This window comes from Abramis brama (assembly GCF_963993115.1).
Source record: "Abramis brama genome assembly, chromosome: 20".
In the NCBI taxonomy this organism is placed as follows: Eukaryota; Metazoa; Chordata; class Actinopteri; order Cypriniformes; family Leuciscidae; genus Abramis; species Abramis brama.
This window is the reverse complement of record NC_139982.1, coordinates 30,201,043-30,218,924: the sequence shown is the minus strand read 5'-3', so window position 1 is coordinate 30,218,924 and position 17,882 is coordinate 30,201,043. Positions and strand designations below refer to the sequence as shown.

At 37.0% G+C, this 17,882-nt stretch overlaps 2 protein-coding genes across 4 annotated transcripts; both read left to right on the top strand.

The window, feature by feature from the left end:
* Positions 1-781: 781 nt before the first annotated feature.
* Positions 782-7,791, top strand: tmpob (thymopoietin b). 2 transcript variants are annotated; one of them, XM_084095337.1, is made up of 6 exons: positions 782-1,418; positions 3,183-3,300; positions 3,421-3,594; positions 4,260-4,363; positions 4,469-4,572; positions 5,606-7,791. In XM_084095337.1, exons 1-6 carry the CDS (start codon positions 1,179-1,181, stop codon positions 5,967-5,969), a joined length of 1,104 nt encoding a protein of 367 aa, XP_083951463.1. In that variant the 5' UTR covers positions 782-1,178; the 3' UTR covers positions 5,970-7,791. The 2 variants fall into 2 exon arrangements, with proteins under 2 accessions (XP_083951463.1, XP_083951462.1); XM_084095336.1 differs by having other exon boundaries at positions 4,466-4,572.
* A 1,300-nt stretch (positions 7,792-9,091) lies between these two features.
* On the top strand, positions 9,092-17,402 carry slc25a3b (solute carrier family 25 member 3b). Of its 2 annotated transcripts, none has more exons than XM_084095785.1 (8): positions 9,092-9,188; positions 9,461-9,610; positions 11,997-12,124; positions 12,672-12,851; positions 13,947-14,128; positions 14,468-14,640; positions 15,837-15,947; positions 16,926-17,402. In XM_084095785.1, the coding sequence occupies exons 2-8, from the start codon at positions 9,475-9,477 to the stop codon at positions 17,084-17,086; spliced, it is 1,071 nt and encodes a 356-aa protein (XP_083951911.1). In that variant the 5' UTR covers positions 9,092-9,188; positions 9,461-9,474; the 3' UTR covers positions 17,087-17,402. The 2 variants fall into 2 exon arrangements, with proteins under 2 accessions (XP_083951911.1, XP_083951912.1); XM_084095786.1 differs by lacking the exon at positions 11,997-12,124 and adding an exon at positions 11,725-11,849.
* The last annotated feature ends 480 nt before the right edge of the window (positions 17,403-17,882 follow it).

Here is a 17,882-nt window from a genome sequence, read left to right as displayed (position 1 = left end):
TCCTGTTACTGTAGAGCCTGGTCTAATAAGGCTTATGCTGCCATCTTTAGGTAGGATGTTATGCTGTAATTCCTCTATATTGAGTTAATCTTCCTACATAGAATGATTTAGTCTTACCATGTACATTTTAGTCTAACGTTTGAATGTTTTTAAGGGAAAATATAACAAATACAATGGTATTCAATAAAAACAATTAAAGATTTCACAGCAAAAAGACATGAGCTGAACTACTGAAAATACTAAAAGCCCTTTTTATTGCTAAAAAGAGTGTCAACTATCAATCAGAGGAAGAAAGGCATTTAGAAGCAAAACTTTTCAGCAGTTTATATCATTTTGATAATTTTCAGGTCTTAGAAACACAATACTGTAGCCTTTATAGGGTTTACACTCCTCCATGCTTACAAAATACCATTTAATACCATGATGTTTTAACAGTAAATCTGAATAATGACCATATTCATATTTTTTTAAGATACCCCTCCCCCATTTTGTATTAGTCTTTTATTATGAAATACAACCCTGTCAAAATCCCCTCCTACGTTTTCTGTTGAACTAAACTCATAATAATGTTCTAGTCTTAATTTTTACAGGCCTTTCAACCGAGTTTACACAGTTTATTGTAAAGAAACCTGCTGCAAATTCAAGTGTGTGTTGCAGACGGACACCATATGCTGCAGCTGTCGCTCTGTGTCGGCCTCTTTGTTTTGGAACAGCGTCTGTCACTCTTCTTCGTCGACCAATAGGAGAACGCCTTACTTAACCCATTCGACCAATGAGCGTTGAGTTTATTCTACTGTGCCAGTTCCGAGGCGCGCGCGCACGATAGCCGTCGAGCTATTTCTACTTTTACCCGCCTTCGCAAAACCGCGTAATTGCGTATTTTAGCAGAGTTGTTTTTATTTATCCACAAGATTCGATGTTCAAACTTCCAAAAAACTCAATTTTTGGATGTAACAGACAGCTGTGTTTGTTGTAAAACCCCTAGGAGGACATTCAAACGGAAGGCGCGAGCCGGTTTGACGGTTGTCAGCGCGAGGCATCTTTTACTTTCATTTATTCTCGTGCGGGGGCGTACACAAGTTACCGCTTCACTTTTAAAACAGGAAAATAAGTAATTACACTTGCATTTTGTAAGTAACCCCCGTGTTTCATACTGTACTTTGGTAAAGATAATAAGCATGGCGCAATTTCACGAGGATCCGGCGCTGCTCACTAAAGAGAAACTGAAGAGTGAGTTACTAGCCAATAATGTTCCTCTACCGAGCGCTGACAGCAAGAAAGACGTCTATGTTCAGCTGTATCTGAAGAACCTGACCGTGCTCAACAAGAAGAGCCTCTCTCCTCCCGCTCAGGACACTTTCTCCAGTGATGAGGAGATGACAGCGCCGCTGGTGTCCGACAGAAGCCGCTCGGGGAGGGTGAGAGCTCAAAACATTAACTTAGTCTTAGGCAGAGATGGGCATAAATACATGGAAATGTATTTAAAATACAAAGTACTGTGTGAAAAAAAATATTTAAATACAAAATACTGTGTGAAAAAATGTATTTTAATACAAAATACTGTGTGAAAAAATGTATTTAAATACAAAATACTATGTGAAATATATATATTTAAATACAAATACAGTATTTTGTATTTTGAAAATACACAAAATACATGTGAAATTGGCCATCCAGTGCAGGGATAGTGACTTTTCATTCCTAACCACATTTCTTTATTTCTTTCTTTCTTGCAATTACAAATAAACTTATGCAAAATAGCAGCCATTCATATAGGCTACTTATTTCTGGTTACAATGTAGTCTGTTACTTGTGGTGAAAACTATTAAAAAACTCATACTGTATGTAAAACTGGGAACCTTTTCTGCTATCTAGCAAAGAATATGGATGGGCGATATGACCAAAATCTCAATTTTACTTCACAGTAACAATATCATGGTTTCACAATTCTCAATATCAGTTTTGATTCCACAGCATGAACTGAATTTCAAACTCTTTTGAGTGTTTTTTTTTGTTTTTTTTTTGCAGGTAGTCCAATTCTTTTTAAGTAATTTTATGTTTATTTTATGTAGAGTTTATTTGTTTCTATAAGTTTATTCAAATTAGAAAGTGCATCTAAAATTTTAAATTAGAATTAATTTAGATTCATTTGACACTATTTACCCCTTTTTGATTTTTTTTTAATGTACAATAAAACTAAAAGCTGAAGATGTTTGTGGTGTATCATTCATCAGTGCTTCTTTTTCCACTCCAGCGTTCCAATAATTCCTGCCCACTAAAAGCTGCATGGATAAATTAGCTTACCCCACAAATAGGCCCATCTATGTAAACGATTTAGAAAAAGTTCCATCAATCGCTATGATATGTAGTGTCATATCACCTAGCCCTAACATGCACTAATGTTTTACACACATTTGACAAGCTAGTTGAAAAAAAATTTAACAACCGGTCAAGACTGATTGGCTAACGCTATTTTCCCACTTGTCTGTGCTCTTTTCTTTCATGTTAACTGAAGTGAATAATGCACTATTTTAACTTTAATCAACAAGTAGAATTGATCATGACATTCTCACTTTATAAAAAAAAGAAAAAAAATCGCTGATCCAATGCTGAGCTAGTGAATGTCTGAACTAGTTGATGCACAAAATCAGTACCCTGATAAAGAGGTTGACTGGCAAAAAGTATTTTATGTATTTTGAAAATAAATAAATGTAAAATGTATTTTAAATACAAATTACATTTGATTTTTTCCAAAGGCTTTAAAATACAAAATAGTATTTTGTATTAAATACGTATTTTAAATACATGTATCTGAAATACTGCCCATCCGTGGTCTTAGGAAAATCAAAAGCATGCATTAACACAGATTAGCACGCTTGTTCATAATTATGATGGATGCTGGAGCAGATGGGAATCATTATATATGATAAAATTATTATAATCCTATATAAAATTGAAATTATGTGATCATGCTTATAATTAGAGATTTTACAAATGCTGGTTTTCACAATAAAATATGCATTAAGCATTTTTTTTGTATCAATAAAATATTTCGCCTGTTTTTATAATTGCTTTTTGATCCAATAATCATTTGATAATAGTCTACCATAATAAAACATGCTTTCTAAAAATGTTAACATCAATAATATTTAATAATCGAACAATGTTTCCTTAACCTCCAGAAAGCCACAAGAAAGACAGACAGAGTTCGGGCTGAGGAGAACGACTTTTTGGGATTGACTGATGAAGAGTTGAAGGTTCAGCTTCTGAAGTATGGAGTCAATACAGGACCAATTGTTGGTTAGTATTGAGGTTTTCCACAGCCTGATTGTGTTTGTGAATATTAATCACGCAATATGAATGTCCTATATTATGTGTAGGTTTGCATTGTATTCTCACATGTCTGATTCTGCATCTCAGCAACTACACGTAAGGTGTACGAGAAGAAACTCCAGCAGTTCCTGGAGCATCCGCCACTGGAGAATGAACCTGAACCCGAGACCAAGATCCCAGAGGCCGTCACCATCAAAGCAGACGGAAACCAGAACGGCAACACGCATTCAGCTGAAGATCAGTACAGCGACAAAGAAGAAGGTAAAGCAGGGATAAACAAGTCAAGTATCCAAATATCCAGTTGAGCATGTGCACATTCAAGTATATTGCATGTGATCAGACTCATTCAGACAAGCACTTTTTCTGTGTCAAACATAAACATTTAGTTGTCGCAATTGAAGACTTAAAGTAAAATATTTATGGTCATATGTGACCCTGGATCACAAAACCAGTCACATGTCGCACGGGTATATTTGTGGCAATAGCCAACAATACATTGTATGGGTCAAAATGATCGATTTTGTCTTTTATGTCAAAAATCATTAGGATTTTAAGTAAAGATCATGTTCCATGAAGATATTTTGTAAATTTCCTAACGTAAATATATAAAACATTTATTTTTGTGAGTGACTGCAGCACAATCGCGAACATAAATGGAGAACTTTAAAGGTGATTTTCTCAATGTTTTGATTTTTTTGCACCCTCAGATTCCAGATTTTCTAAATTGATCAGATTAGATTTAGATTTTCCAGATTTACCAGATTCCTAACAAACCACACATCAATGGAAAGATTAGTTATTCAGCTTTTTCGTGATGTATAAGTCTCAATTAAAAAAGAAAAAAAGACCCATGTGACTGGTTTTGTGGTCCAGGGTCACATATTAAGTCTCCTTTTCACCAATTTTGCTTTGCATTTGATTGTCAGAAATTGCTCCTGTACCTGAGCCGGTTCCTGTAGTGACGAAACCGGTCCGGAGCCGAGGAAAGACTCCAGTCACCACCAGGACCAGCAGCAGACAGCGCTCTAAAGTAAAGCCTGCACTGGAAAAATACAGTTAGCATCACAATAGAGTCATCAGGCCTCGGTTTCTGGTGCAAAATCTCTTACTATTAGAGTTTTCTTCTATTCAGCAGGTGGTGGAGGAGACGGCCTCAGCCACTGAGGAAGCATCCGTGGACAGAGGAGATATTCTGAAGGAAATCTTCCCCAATGAACCGGCCACACCAACCGGAATAATGTGAGTGTGAAGATGTGTCTTCCTGAGTGAAGGAGGTTTCATTCACACATTTTTGTTACTAATAAAATAATTTATTAATTTATTTAATCTAGTTGCCAAGGCAACATTTCTTATTTTAATTTATTTTAACTGGATGTAGTAAAATTAAAACTTAGGTTACACTTTATTTTAAGGTGACGTAGTTACATTGTACTTAAATAATACAATACTTAAATAAGTAATTAACTACATGTACTTACTATAGAGTTGCGGTTAGGGTTGGGTTTAGTGCTAGGTACTTGTAATTATGCTTAATTTACTGTTATTACTACAGTAAGTACATGTAGTAAAGTGTAACTACGTCACCTTAAAATAAAGTGTTAACAAAACTAAAACTGAATTGAAACTTAATATAAAAAAAAACTATATTAAAAAATAAAAAAAAGCCCAAAACTATTAAAAATGACAAATAAAAGCACAACAAAATTATGGAAACTAAATTAACTAAAATTGACATGAATACAAAATATTACTATAAAAACTAATATTAATAATCTATAATAGTATCTCAATAATACAAAAATATCCCTGATACAAATTGTGCAACTGTTTTAAGATTTACCACAAAAAAAAATGAATCTTTCTATATACTCCTGACATGTTTGATTATATGTGACTTGTTTATACGTTATACTTGTTTCTCTCTCTCTCTCTATAATAATAATAATTAATAATTACAATAAATTAAGAATATACATAGCTATAAAATGTTATAAATTGTAAATAAATTGTTTATTTCATGAATAAATAAATACATCATAGTTGGCATGATAATTTATTATTTGTGATATGATGCCACCTTCTGAAATCATTGGCAAATTGCAGATCCAAGACAGAGCAACATGTCTTTCCTTCAAAACATTTGGTCAGAATAATATATGATACAATCATAAACCATAGATACATTAGAATTATATATATATATATATAAGTTAGTGAAAAAATGCAATCAGTGCTTTAATTAAACCCACATTTATGTTATCTGTCCGATCAGGGCCACATGTCGGAGGCCGATCCACGGTGCGGCCGGGCGTCCGGTGAAGCCACTGAACCTCTGGTCTGAGGAGTCGCTCCTCCAGCAGAACATTTACACCGAGACTAAATCCTCCGTCACAGATGTTCGCAGTGCACCACCCGCCGCTCCACCCGCTCCTCCCACTCCTCGCCGCTGGTTCTCTTTCTGGCTGAAGCTTCTGGTGTTCATCGCACTGGCTGCGTGTCTGTACTACGCCTTCCAGAACGTCACCGCCGATCAGATCGACTCCTTCCAGCTCTATGTCCAGGACAATCTGATCACACCCATCATCAATTACATTAACCTGGAATACCAGCCAGAAGGTGTCGACGACAGCGAGTGAGCGGCAAACCCGTCGAGCCGCTTCAGCATGCATCTACCGTCAGACTTATTTTCTAGTCCTTTAAGGAGCAACGCATCGGCAGGGTTTGGTGAGGGTGGGGGGGATTCTGGTTATTTCAGTTTGACCTAGCAGTCACATCTGAATAGACTTGTGTTTCAAGTAGTCTTTAAACTCTGTGTGCATCCTGTGTTTTGATCTTGCTTTGTGATTTTACGGTTTTTGTAGCATTCGAGACGACGTAGACAAGTGTAGTGTTCATTCATGATCGCTAGCAGTGAATCATTCGCCGTTCAGAATCACACGACGAGAGTTAAGGACTCGCCTGCGTGTTTCTTCAAGTGCCAAGACGCGGCCAACACACCAACACAAGCACAATTCGGTTTCACACACACACACATCACGGCTAGAAGGAAAAGCTTCAAGCTGAATGTCTGCAAAAAAAAAAATCTACGTTTTCCTGAATAAACCTGGTGAAGTTTATTTTTAGCGTGACTGAATCTGACATTAGGAAGTGTTGCTAATGAGACCAGAGTGAGAAAATTGTGTTCTTGAATAGTAGGGTGTGTCTCAGGAGGAAAGATCTTGGTCATATTTCACCACAAATGAGTGAAAAATCTCATTTTCATTACTATAGTGCAGAAATTAAATAATTTGTGTTACTGTTATGGTGGAGAATTACTGTTATACAATTTTTTTTAAATTAGTATAATATTATTTTGAATTAATTTAATAAATGAATTGATATAATAATAATAATTCATGTCTGGGCACAATAATTATTTTTACTTAAAATTGGCATAAATTTAATTCAGTTTAAGTACAGCCACAGTGTGTGTACTTAATTTACATTACAATAATGATTACATTTAGATACATTATTATTGGCATTACACTGAGAATCTATGAGTGTGCTTAATTGAAAATATTTTATTTTATTTTTTGATAAATGTTGATTTTGTGGTGAAATATGACTTTAATATAGTATGCTTGACGGTTTTAATGAGATTCATCCTGTAGCTTTTGTTAAAACGATTTTTAGCACTGAAATGTTCAAGCTAACTGAACTACCAGCTCAGATAATGTCTGGTTTTAGAACTAGACTTTTTAGATTGATATTTGTTTTGTTTTTTTATCCAAAGCTTGAAAGAAAATGTGATCTTATATGAAAGTCTTGTGTAGTAAATAACGCTTCACTTCTGGTTAAGAGGCAGTTTATTTTATTTTTTATAGGTAATGGTGGCTTGTTAAATGTGTTTGTGATGTTTTCAAAATGTGATGTGGCATTGTAGCCAATATTAAAACCCATAATGAGAATCGAGTCCGCCGACACTTGCCTGCTATTGACTGTAATCGGACGTCTGTGATTCATCTGACTAAACTCGATTCATTTCTTATCTGTGATTTTTAAAAACAAAACTATTGTCGTCTGGACCTATGTACTAAGTATATGTTAATTTCATTCAAAACAATACATTTGTGATGCATCTTAATGTGCAGGGGTTTGTTTTTATATTTTGCTACTCAGTTTAATCACATTTTAACTGCAATATTTTTCTAACGTCTTCTCTGAAATTAAAAGCTTTTTTTTTAAATGCAGTGGGTTACTTTTAAATAAATGTACATATACTGACTCCACTAACCACTAACTAACATCTTAGTTTTGTACTGCTCTGTCAAATGCAGTAAATGGTATACAAGTCCAATTTGCACTTTGTATTTAGGCAGCTATTTGTGGAAAACTGGGCATATGGAATGATTTGAATATTTATCCTGGATTCAGTACAAATCTGGTGTGAAATAAAAGAAAACCATTGAGATCCCAGAGGTGACCCTTCCTTGTGTATTTACAGCAAGGTCAGTTCAGTGACTGACACACACACACGACAATCCAGAAATTGTTTTAAACCAGGAATGTTTCCATTTTTACAGGAGGTTTGACCTTCAGACACATCATTACACTCAGGAACTAGCAAACAATATAATCAATAATTTACATAAATATGCCTCAAACACACTTGAAAGACATCAGACGGTGACTTTGAGATGAGAGGAATCTCTTGCGTAATGCTCTCCGGAGAAGCCCCGCCCCTCATTTTTGACCTCGAGCGAAATCTACTATGGCGAAGGCGTGGCTCATGAATATTAATTACGTAATGTGACGTTATCCAGTTGGCCGGGCTGATTGGCTCAGACGCAGGTAGGTAAGTTTTGGTGTTTCATTGTATTACAAAAACAACAAAACAAAAAGTAAAATGTGTCACTTGTCAATTATACTTAGTAATATTATAGTCTCTAATAGCTTTTTTGCTTTTACATTTTTGCATAACATTAGTTTTGTTTAAAATATTTACGAAACACTAAGTTTCTTTGAGTAAAGTAATAAAATTTCTTTATGTTGGTGAAATTTTAAATCAATAATTATATAAGACAAAAAATGTCTTGTTGAAATCTTTTTCTTATTGAAATGTATTATTATTATTATATCCTCTTCCTACACACACACTTTACGCAAAGAACGCAAAGTGTTTTATATATATATATATATATATATATATATGAAGAGTTGCCATCTGAATGTGTGCCATCTGAAATTTTCTTCTAAAATTATAATTTTTATCAAGCTCGTATATTTAAGTTCAGTAATTTCACTTAAATGTCAATGAAAATTACCTATTAATTGCCATTTAAGTGAAATTACTGAACTTAAATATACGAGAAAATTTCAGATGGCACTTAGAGGCTTTTGCATCTGAACTCTTCATATATATATATATATATATACATACAGTATATGTACTATGTGTAGTCATATATAGTCAAATATATATATATATATATATATATATATATATAGTAAATAGTAAATATTTAGTAAAACATCATTAGCAAACCGAGAACAAAAGAATTTGAATGAATGTAAAATAGTTTTATTTTATCACTGGCACAGTTCATAGCTCACTGTTTTTAATATTACTATGTACATCCATTGTGTTTTCTGCATTGAAAAAGCTTTTTTTTTAATTAAAACACCGTTTTTATTAATATTCATGAGCCAAGACTTCACCATAGTGGGATTTCTAAAGTAGTGGGCGTGGCTTGCAGTGCCGCATCACTTCCTTTATCCGGTTCAGTCTTCCGCGGCTCTCACTCACCGCTCGGTCTCTATGCGCACCGGTAGAGGAGAGGACGGAGGCGCCATTTTGCGACAACTTCTCTAAAGTAAGAGTTTCTCCCACTTTGCAACACATTTTTCTTGGTTTCCACACACATATCAAACCGTCTTCTCGCACTTTCCTCAGATACATTCTTCTTAACGTGTTAAATGCTTTAGTTTAGTGTTATTTTCATCACAACGTCTTCCTCAAGAGCGCAGGGCCGCTGACCTCTCCATAGAACCACATGATGAGAGGACAAATGATGACTCGTTTAATGGACACATTAGCTGCTTATAAATGTGTTCACTGCCTAACCAGTGTTTGTTCTTTATTCAGGTCCACCATCAGACATGTATCCGAGCACACTAACCCAATTGGCCCGGGGGAACCCCTTCAGCGCCCCGTTGTTCACACTGCAGAAGACCGTTGAGCCCGAGACGAGCAGTCCCGTACAGAAGCGCAGGCTCGCCGCCGCCGCAGTGGCCGGTAAGACCCTCGCAGAACAAAAACCTCTATTCTTAACGCTTAAAATTCTGTTTAAATGGTTGTAAAGGGGGTTGACATAAGAGAGACCGCATAACCCATCACATTTCTCTGTTTATTATTGTATTAATGCTTGAAATGGATCAGAATGGGAGATATGAAACGCCATATGAACGTTGAATAAAAGGTTAGAGTACTTGTTAGCACTGTGATGACTAGATCCTGCCGAGCTGTAGTTTAGATCATTAGGAAGATCCCTTTAAATGCTTTAGTTTCTACATTTGTAGATTGTGTAGTTTAGTGTGACTCGAAGTTGCTGCTTGCTGTGTGTTTCTGGCCTGGTTGCGTTCATGGAGGGCAATGAAGGACAAAGATGGAGAACGCGTATCAAATCTTTCGGAGGACGTTTTTACATTTTAATGAGTTGTGTAAATATGAAAAATGTTAAAATGGTATTGAGCCGGTCAGGGGACATGATGTACTTTATTTAAAGCGTCCTATTCTGCACATGACCTGTGTGTGCACCGCTGCTAGCAATGAGGGGCGATCTGATTGGCTCCAGCTCTCAGCAAGGCGCGTTCTGATTGGCCTTCAGTCTGAGGAACACGTCCAAGACCGGTATCGTGTATCGTTCAGTATCTTGCCCATCATTTAATCGTAAATTTTAATACCTTTTTGCATGCGTTATCAGTGCCTCTTGCTCATAGGCTTGTATAATTATATGTAGATTTAGGTTGAGTTGAAACGCTTTAATTGGTTTGCTTAATCATTTTATCTGTTTACCAAAATTAATAAGGAGGTCGACCATGAACTGTAGATAACTTTTGAGTTTCAGTTTGTAGGTTAGAGTGGTTTATTGTCAGTTGAAACTGTAAGTGTCCAAAATGAATAGATTAATAATTGATTGAAAATAGACTGAACAGAATTTTCAGTTGTCAGATGTATAGATCATATATTAATTATATATACAGTTGTTGCCTCTTTAGATTATTTATGTTTTTAGGAAGGGGCTCCCTCACACAAGGAGGATTATATTTGATGGTATGTTGGATATAGGGTGTGTTTACACTTGGCATGTTTGGTTGGATTAAAACGAACCCTAGTGCGATTGCTCTGTTAGTGCGGTTCATCTGAATAAGTGTGAACGCTGCGATCTGAACCCTGGTGCATCAAACACACGGACCGAGACGCTGAAAAGATGAGTCTCACTCCACTTCCAAACCAACTCTGGTGCGGATCGACTGAAATATGAACACAACACGGACCAAATACATGAAAACGAACCACAAACAGGACATGACGTCACAAGATGTGACCCTAAAAACGACAGAAAGCTCCAGCATACCTGTTTTTTCTCTTCATAGTCGCAATGTTTCCCATCACAGTACAGGATCAGAACCGCGTCTCTTCGCAGCAGATCTGTGTGTTAGTGTGTGTGACGGAGGGATTCCTGCTGCTGTTTTGACTCCTTTAAGGCCCTTGCACACTGAGTCCGAAACCTCACGTTATGTCAATCACGCTTGCACACTGCCTCCGAAACTTCCGTCCGTCAAAAAAAAAATTCTAATCAGGTTTGATTTTCTGTGTTTTTCACGTCCGTAGCAAGCATTTTGAATGGTGTTTTGACAATTTAGAGCCACGAATGTTCACAAATACGAAAAAACACATGCGAAACTTTCGGACTCAGTGTGCAAGGACCTTTACACATTTTATAAGCTCTTCACGAGTTCTCAGCTGGTCAAAATGCTATCATATATAGCAACACACACACACAACGAGCGCATTTAGCCCAGAACACAGCATTGTTTCGGATGTTCGGTAAGTTTCGTTGCGAAACTATACATAATAAAATCCAATCAATCAGGTTGTGAACACATCCCTATGCTTTGCCCTAAGCCTAACGGACCATGACTAAAAAAATAGTTTTTTTCCGCACCAAACAAGCCGAACTACAAGTGTGAACACACCCTAAAAGATTGAAACCCCCTTGGCATAGCTCATGTCACTTGGTGTGATAGCAGGTGAAAGGTACCGCTTTAAAGTCCAGCGTGGAGGTTTCCCACTAACAAACGTCTCAGGCTTTGTGTAGATGAATGTGACTCCGTGTTTCTCTTCAGAGGGAGACAGCTGTGAGTTCGGCTCACAGAAATACCTTGTCCTCTGTGGCTTCGGAGGAATCCTCAGCTGTGGCACCACACACACGGCTGTAGTGCCCCTCGACCTGGTCAAGTGCCGAATGCAGGTCCGTGTGCGTGTGTTAGCCGGAGTCACCCGAGTGTGTCCGTGTGTGTGACCTGACCCCAATGCAACCCTTCATCAGCATGTTAAGTGTCGTGTTGTGACGCATGAGCATGTGTGTGTGTTGTTCCTGTGTTCCCCCACGTCACAGAGACGGGCAATAGCTGTGAGTTCGGCTCGTCGAAATACTACGCCCTCTGCGGGTTTGGGGGCATCTTGAGCTGTGGCATCACACACACGGCTGTCGTGCCCCTCGACTTGGTGAAGTGCCGTCTCCAGGTCTGTACTCGTCTCCATCCCCTTCATCAAATAAATGAGATGGCATCCGTGGCGAAGGGGTCACTAACACTTTTGAAGTGATTTGGCTAACCAACTAACACATCTGATTATTTCTGATTGAGATTTTATTTTAATTTGAGGTGCAATATCATTCTGCGGAAACAGTTTATAATATGAAATGAAAGAAAACGCCATTTTTTCTTATATTATGCAGAATGTTCAAGCCGCTCTTTTCCATAAAATATAAGTAAAACTGAAGATCTTCGTGGAAAAAAGGTAGTTGTTCGGTTTTGGAACACAATTAGTGTTATTAAATTATCATTTCTAAGTAATCAATTCCTTTAAATTGCTCTGTGACGCTCTGCCACTGATGCCATCCAAGTAACATTTGGTTTACTTTTTTTATTTATTAATCATGTTCCAGCATGTAAATACCATTTTTGATGTGAAACCATTAACCGTGTTCCTTCATAACCAGCCGGTTCCTCGTGAAGTTCCTGTGTTGGTGTTTCTGACTCTCATTGTAATAACCAAATGCTGCGTTTAGGTGGATCCTGCTAAATACAAGAGCATCTTCAATGGGTTCTCCGTCACGATCAGAGAGGACGGCATGCGTGGGCTGGCCAAGGGTTGGGCGCCCACCTTCATCGGATACTCCATGCAGGGGCTCTGCAAGTTCGGCTTTTACGAGGTGTTCAAGATCTGGTACGGTGACCTGCTAGGAGAGGTGAGATGGATGATGTGATGCTTGAGAAACATGTTTCAAAAACCTTTTTTTTTTACCAACATTTTGGCCTTGGATCAATGAATTTTAAATCTATGAAGTATTAAAAATTAGTAACTTAAAGTAAAATTCTGACAATTCATTTGTAATTTAGGGGTAGGGTTTAAGTCACTGCATTTAGAAGGAATTGTATAGTGTTTTTGTAATTGTTGGAAGGCAAAATCGAAACTAAAATGTAATTAATTGCACAGCCCTAGTTCATTTGAAATATTTGTTTAGATGGCGAATAAATATGTTTTTAATTTATATATTAAATTACCTGTTAATTAGTGTAAATATTAATGTAATTCCATGTAGCCATTTTCCACAAAATTAAGCATGGGAATAACCAAATGAACAATAAACATTGTAGAAGCTCGGGCTGGGTTAAAAATATTGATTTCTCTATTTTAAAAAAATCAATTTTCTCTTTTTTGATTCTTAAAAACAAGAATCTGTCTTTCAGTCTATGCTGTTTTCAGCTGAAGAATGAACAAAGCTTTGTGTGTGCTTTGTTACTTCCGATATGAAACAAAGTCTCAGCTTTCAAATGCTGTCAATTTTATTATGAAATTCAAATCAATACCGCCTCAGTGTTAGTAAGCTAGAAAATAATGAACCCTAGAGGAGCATTTTGCCAAATAAATGCACTTTTGCACATTCATTTAATTCTTATTTAACCTGTTCTTCAATATTTAATGCATGTTTGAATGAGTCCCATCATGTTTTTATGACAGCCGCCATTTAAATGTTTAAATGAATAAAAATGAGTTGCCATTAAAGTTATGCATTATTATTAAAACCTTCCCTTTGTTTAAATGTAAGTAGCCTATACAAATCGGTTCATTTTTAAGTTGGTATTTTTTTTCCTTGAATATTTTTCATGTACTGTACCTGATACATACCACACAATTATCCGATATTGAATTAGAATTGAATCGTGAAATTTGTGTTAGTAGCCCTGCTGTTAGCCGATGCTCGTGTGTTCCTCCTGTCCTCATAAATATAGTACATATGAAAGCGCTATATAAATGCCTCATTCATTCATTCCTCTTACAGGAAAACTCGTACTTGTGGAGAACCTCGCTGTATCTGGCTGCTTCTGCCAGCGCGGAGTTCTTCGCAGATATGGCTCTGGCCCCTATGGAGGCGTGTAAAGTGCGTATCCAGACTCAGCCTGGCTATGCCAACACCCTGAGAGAATGTGCCCCTAAGATGTACGCCGAGGAAGGACTCTGGGCGTGAGTATCCTGCACTTTAAACCCGTTTAATGCTCAACACGTTCCTTAGATCCACCTCTGGGGAGTTCCTCCGGGTCGGTTCTGCTCTCTCTCTCTGGGATCGGCAGGATCGGGCCGGAGGCTCCCAGCAGCTTCACTGCTGTACAGTCAGAGGTGCTTGAGTCATTGGCGTGTGAGATCAGTCTACCTGCTTTACCCAGCATCCTCTCTGCCCTGAACCGTCTCAGGAAAACAGCAGGGCAGAACCGCTGGAGAGCAGACAAACTTTTTAAATGAACCAGCAAGCCCGTTTATGTTGACTCTTCGGAGAGTTGACGAGTGGTGTGAATCTTCTGGCAGGTTCTACAAAGGTGTGGTTCCCCTGTGGATGAGGCAGATCCCGTACACCATGATGAAGTTCGCCTGCTTCGAGCGCACCGTTGAGCTGCTCTACAAGTTCGTGGTGCCCAAACCCCGCAGCGAATGCTCCAAAGCCGAACAGCTGGTCGTCACATTCACTGCCGGTTACATCGGTAAGCAGGATTTCTGAGGATTGAACTGATGAAATGGTGTAACGCTTTACAATAACATCAGTGTTACGACCTGGCTCAAAGTCGTAACATAGGTTTCAATAGAGAAAATTGTATTTATTTAAAGTTAAATAATGTCTAGGGTCAAAACATAAGGTAATATCTGCGAATAGTAAATATCAATACAACCTCAAATTATTAAACTGTTGGAAATGTGGTTTGTTGAGTCGTGGAAATCATATGGGAACACAAAAACTCAAGAACCCACTCTTCAAACAAAGACCTAAAACAAAAATGAGAGAGAGCTAGACACAATCCAGGAGCTTCTTAAATAGGTTTCCACAGGTGCAGCTGGGTTTCATCAGGGCAATCCCGCCCACCGAGGAGGAGTCGGTCCTAGAGTTCTCACAAAAAAACTAAAGTAAAAAGGCTGTAACGTCAGTTAATGCGTTAACTAACAATGAGCAATACATTTGTTATTATATATTAATCTTTAACGTTAGTTCATAAAAAAAATAAAGCTGTTCGTTGTTAGTTCATGTTGCTCAGATCTATTTAAAAAAAGTAACGGATACAACTTTCGATTTTTAATCATGTATTAGTAAATAAATATTAGTAATTTTATATATTGTTTTTTATTGATTCTATGATTAATATTATTCATTTTATATTGCTGTTTTTATATTTTTAATTGTTAATATTTTATCTTAATTTATTATACATATTATTATTGTAAATTTACTTTAATGTTATTTTATTCTGTAATACAAATTTTGTTCATTTTTTTATTCTATATTAATATAATTGTATTACCTTAATGTCTATTCATTTCTATAGTTTTTTCTATCAAATATTTATTTGTAATATTTTATTAAATCCATTTCATTCTAGTTCTTTAATTCTAGTTTTATATTAATTTTCTAATTATTATTATTGTATTATCTTTATTTGTATTTCTATTAATTTTTTTCTATAAAATTATTTTTTTATGTTATTTTATATTTAATTCTACCATTTTATTTTTATTTAATTTTAGTTATTATCATCATTTTTCTAATACCCATATTTTCTATATTTCCATTCATTTCTGTATTATTATTTTTTTCTATTAAGTTGTTTCTTATTTGATGTGCACAGTATTGTTTGAGCTCAAGTTGCTGAAGTGGAGTAGTGACGCATGCTGCTCTTGTGTCTTGCAGCTGGTGTGTTCTGTGCTATCGTGTCTCACCCTGCTGACTCGGTCGTGTCCGTGTTGAACAAAGAGAAGGGAAGCACAGCCGCTCAAGTGCTCAAGAAGCTGGGACCTAGAGGTGAGACTTTTCTTATCAATTTTTCTTTCTTGTACAGCCTGGGGTGTGTTTCCCGTACAACGCCGTAACTCGCTGCTTAACCACCGTAGTGCATCAGTGAAGAAATCAACTAGCTCGTCACGACTGGTTCCCAAAACCGTATTGTCGCAAATTTGTCGTTCAACCACGTTGGTTAATGATGTCACGCAGGTGGTGGAGTAATAACTACTTTTAATGAAACCGTTTGAGATTAAATTGATGCTAGATGTTTAGCTATAAATTTCGGACATGACATCTGAGGACTATTTCTCATTTTTCTCAGTTATTTTGCTTTATTTCCGGATTCAATCATAGGCTCGTTCTTACACTAGAGCTCGTTCACACATGCGCACTCTTCAAAAACGACACTTTAAATCTCTTGAAAACTAAAAGACGTAAATGACATTTGTATGAATGTCAGCTTGCTTATTTTGCTCAAGATAATGATTTAAGTCCACATGTCATGCAAACTAGAAACTGCTTCTAACCAGTTAGAACCAGTCGAGAGCTGTCGTTCCAAACACAACTCTGCTGTTTGCGAATGTTCGTTGAAACTATGATTTCAGAAAACAGACTCGTTGAACTGTGCTGATAATAACAGAACTAGTTGGCTAACGATGTTTTCGGGAAACACACCCCAGCTCAACACGTTCCTTAGATCCACCTCTGGGGAGTTCCTCCGGGTCGGTTCTGCTCTCTCTCTCTGGGATCGGCAGGATCGGGCCGGAGGCTCCCAGCAGCTTCACTGCTGTACTGTCAGAGGTGCTTGAGTCATTGGCGTGTGAGATCAGTCTACCTGCTTTACCCAGCATCCTCTCTGCCCTGAACCATCTCAGGAAAACACCAGGGCAGAACCGCTGGAGAGCAGACAAACTTTTTAAATAAAACAATTGAGCAATTCCAACACTGACTTTCTTAAATTCTCATCCACCCTCTTGACTTGTGTGTGTTGTTTTTCAGGTGTGTGGAAGGGTCTGGTGGCCCGTATCATCATGATCGGTACCCTGACGGCCCTGCAGTGGTTCATCTATGACTCAGTGAAGGTCTACTTCCGCCTGCCCCGCCCTCCTCCCCCCGAGATGCCCGAGTCGCTCAAGAAGAAGCTCGGCCTCACAGAGTAGACAGCGATCTCACACACACACACCTTCCCCTCCGACAGCTGCTCACCTCCTGTTTTCTATATTTAAGCCTGTCCTGAGCCCCACTCACCCCCGACATCACGTTAAAGGGGGACCATTCTCCTCCACGGGGCAGTTCCATGTCTAAATAGTCTATATAAAAAGAGTTGTGACCTGAATGAATGCCGTCTGGTTTTAACCTCTGACATTTGTTTTGTCAGTAGTACAATAAAGAGCTACCTGGATATTATACACAAGAAGTGCTGTCTCCTTTTTTTTGTTTCATGTTTTCTTGTTCAATAAATAAATTGAGTTCTCATTAGTTTCTCCAAGGATTGTTTTTCAAATTTATTGTGGTTGCATATTTAGTGTTTTTGCTGTTAACATTTGAAATGCAGTAACTGTCTATGGCCAGTAGGGGCGCTGTGGTTTAATTTAATAAAAGTTATTTTATTAAATTAAAATGAAATTAAAGTTATTTACAGTTATTTTAGCTGTAGAAAATCAGTCCGTCATGCAGCTTGGTGTTGCAGACTGGTAATTGTTATATTTTAATTTGATGATAAAAGCTAGTTTGTAGTATGAATAGATTTACTGTTTACTGCATGTTATTTTTATTTAGTCATTAACAGAGAATAGCTTCTGTATTGGAAGAATAAGTTGCTTGAGTGTTTTTAAAAATATATATATTTTACTTGATATACAAAAGATATCAAATAACGTACTGAAAATAGTCTTAAATTACCTTTTAATACAGTATTTCACAAGTTTTTGAAAGCTTTTTTCCTCTGAATTATTG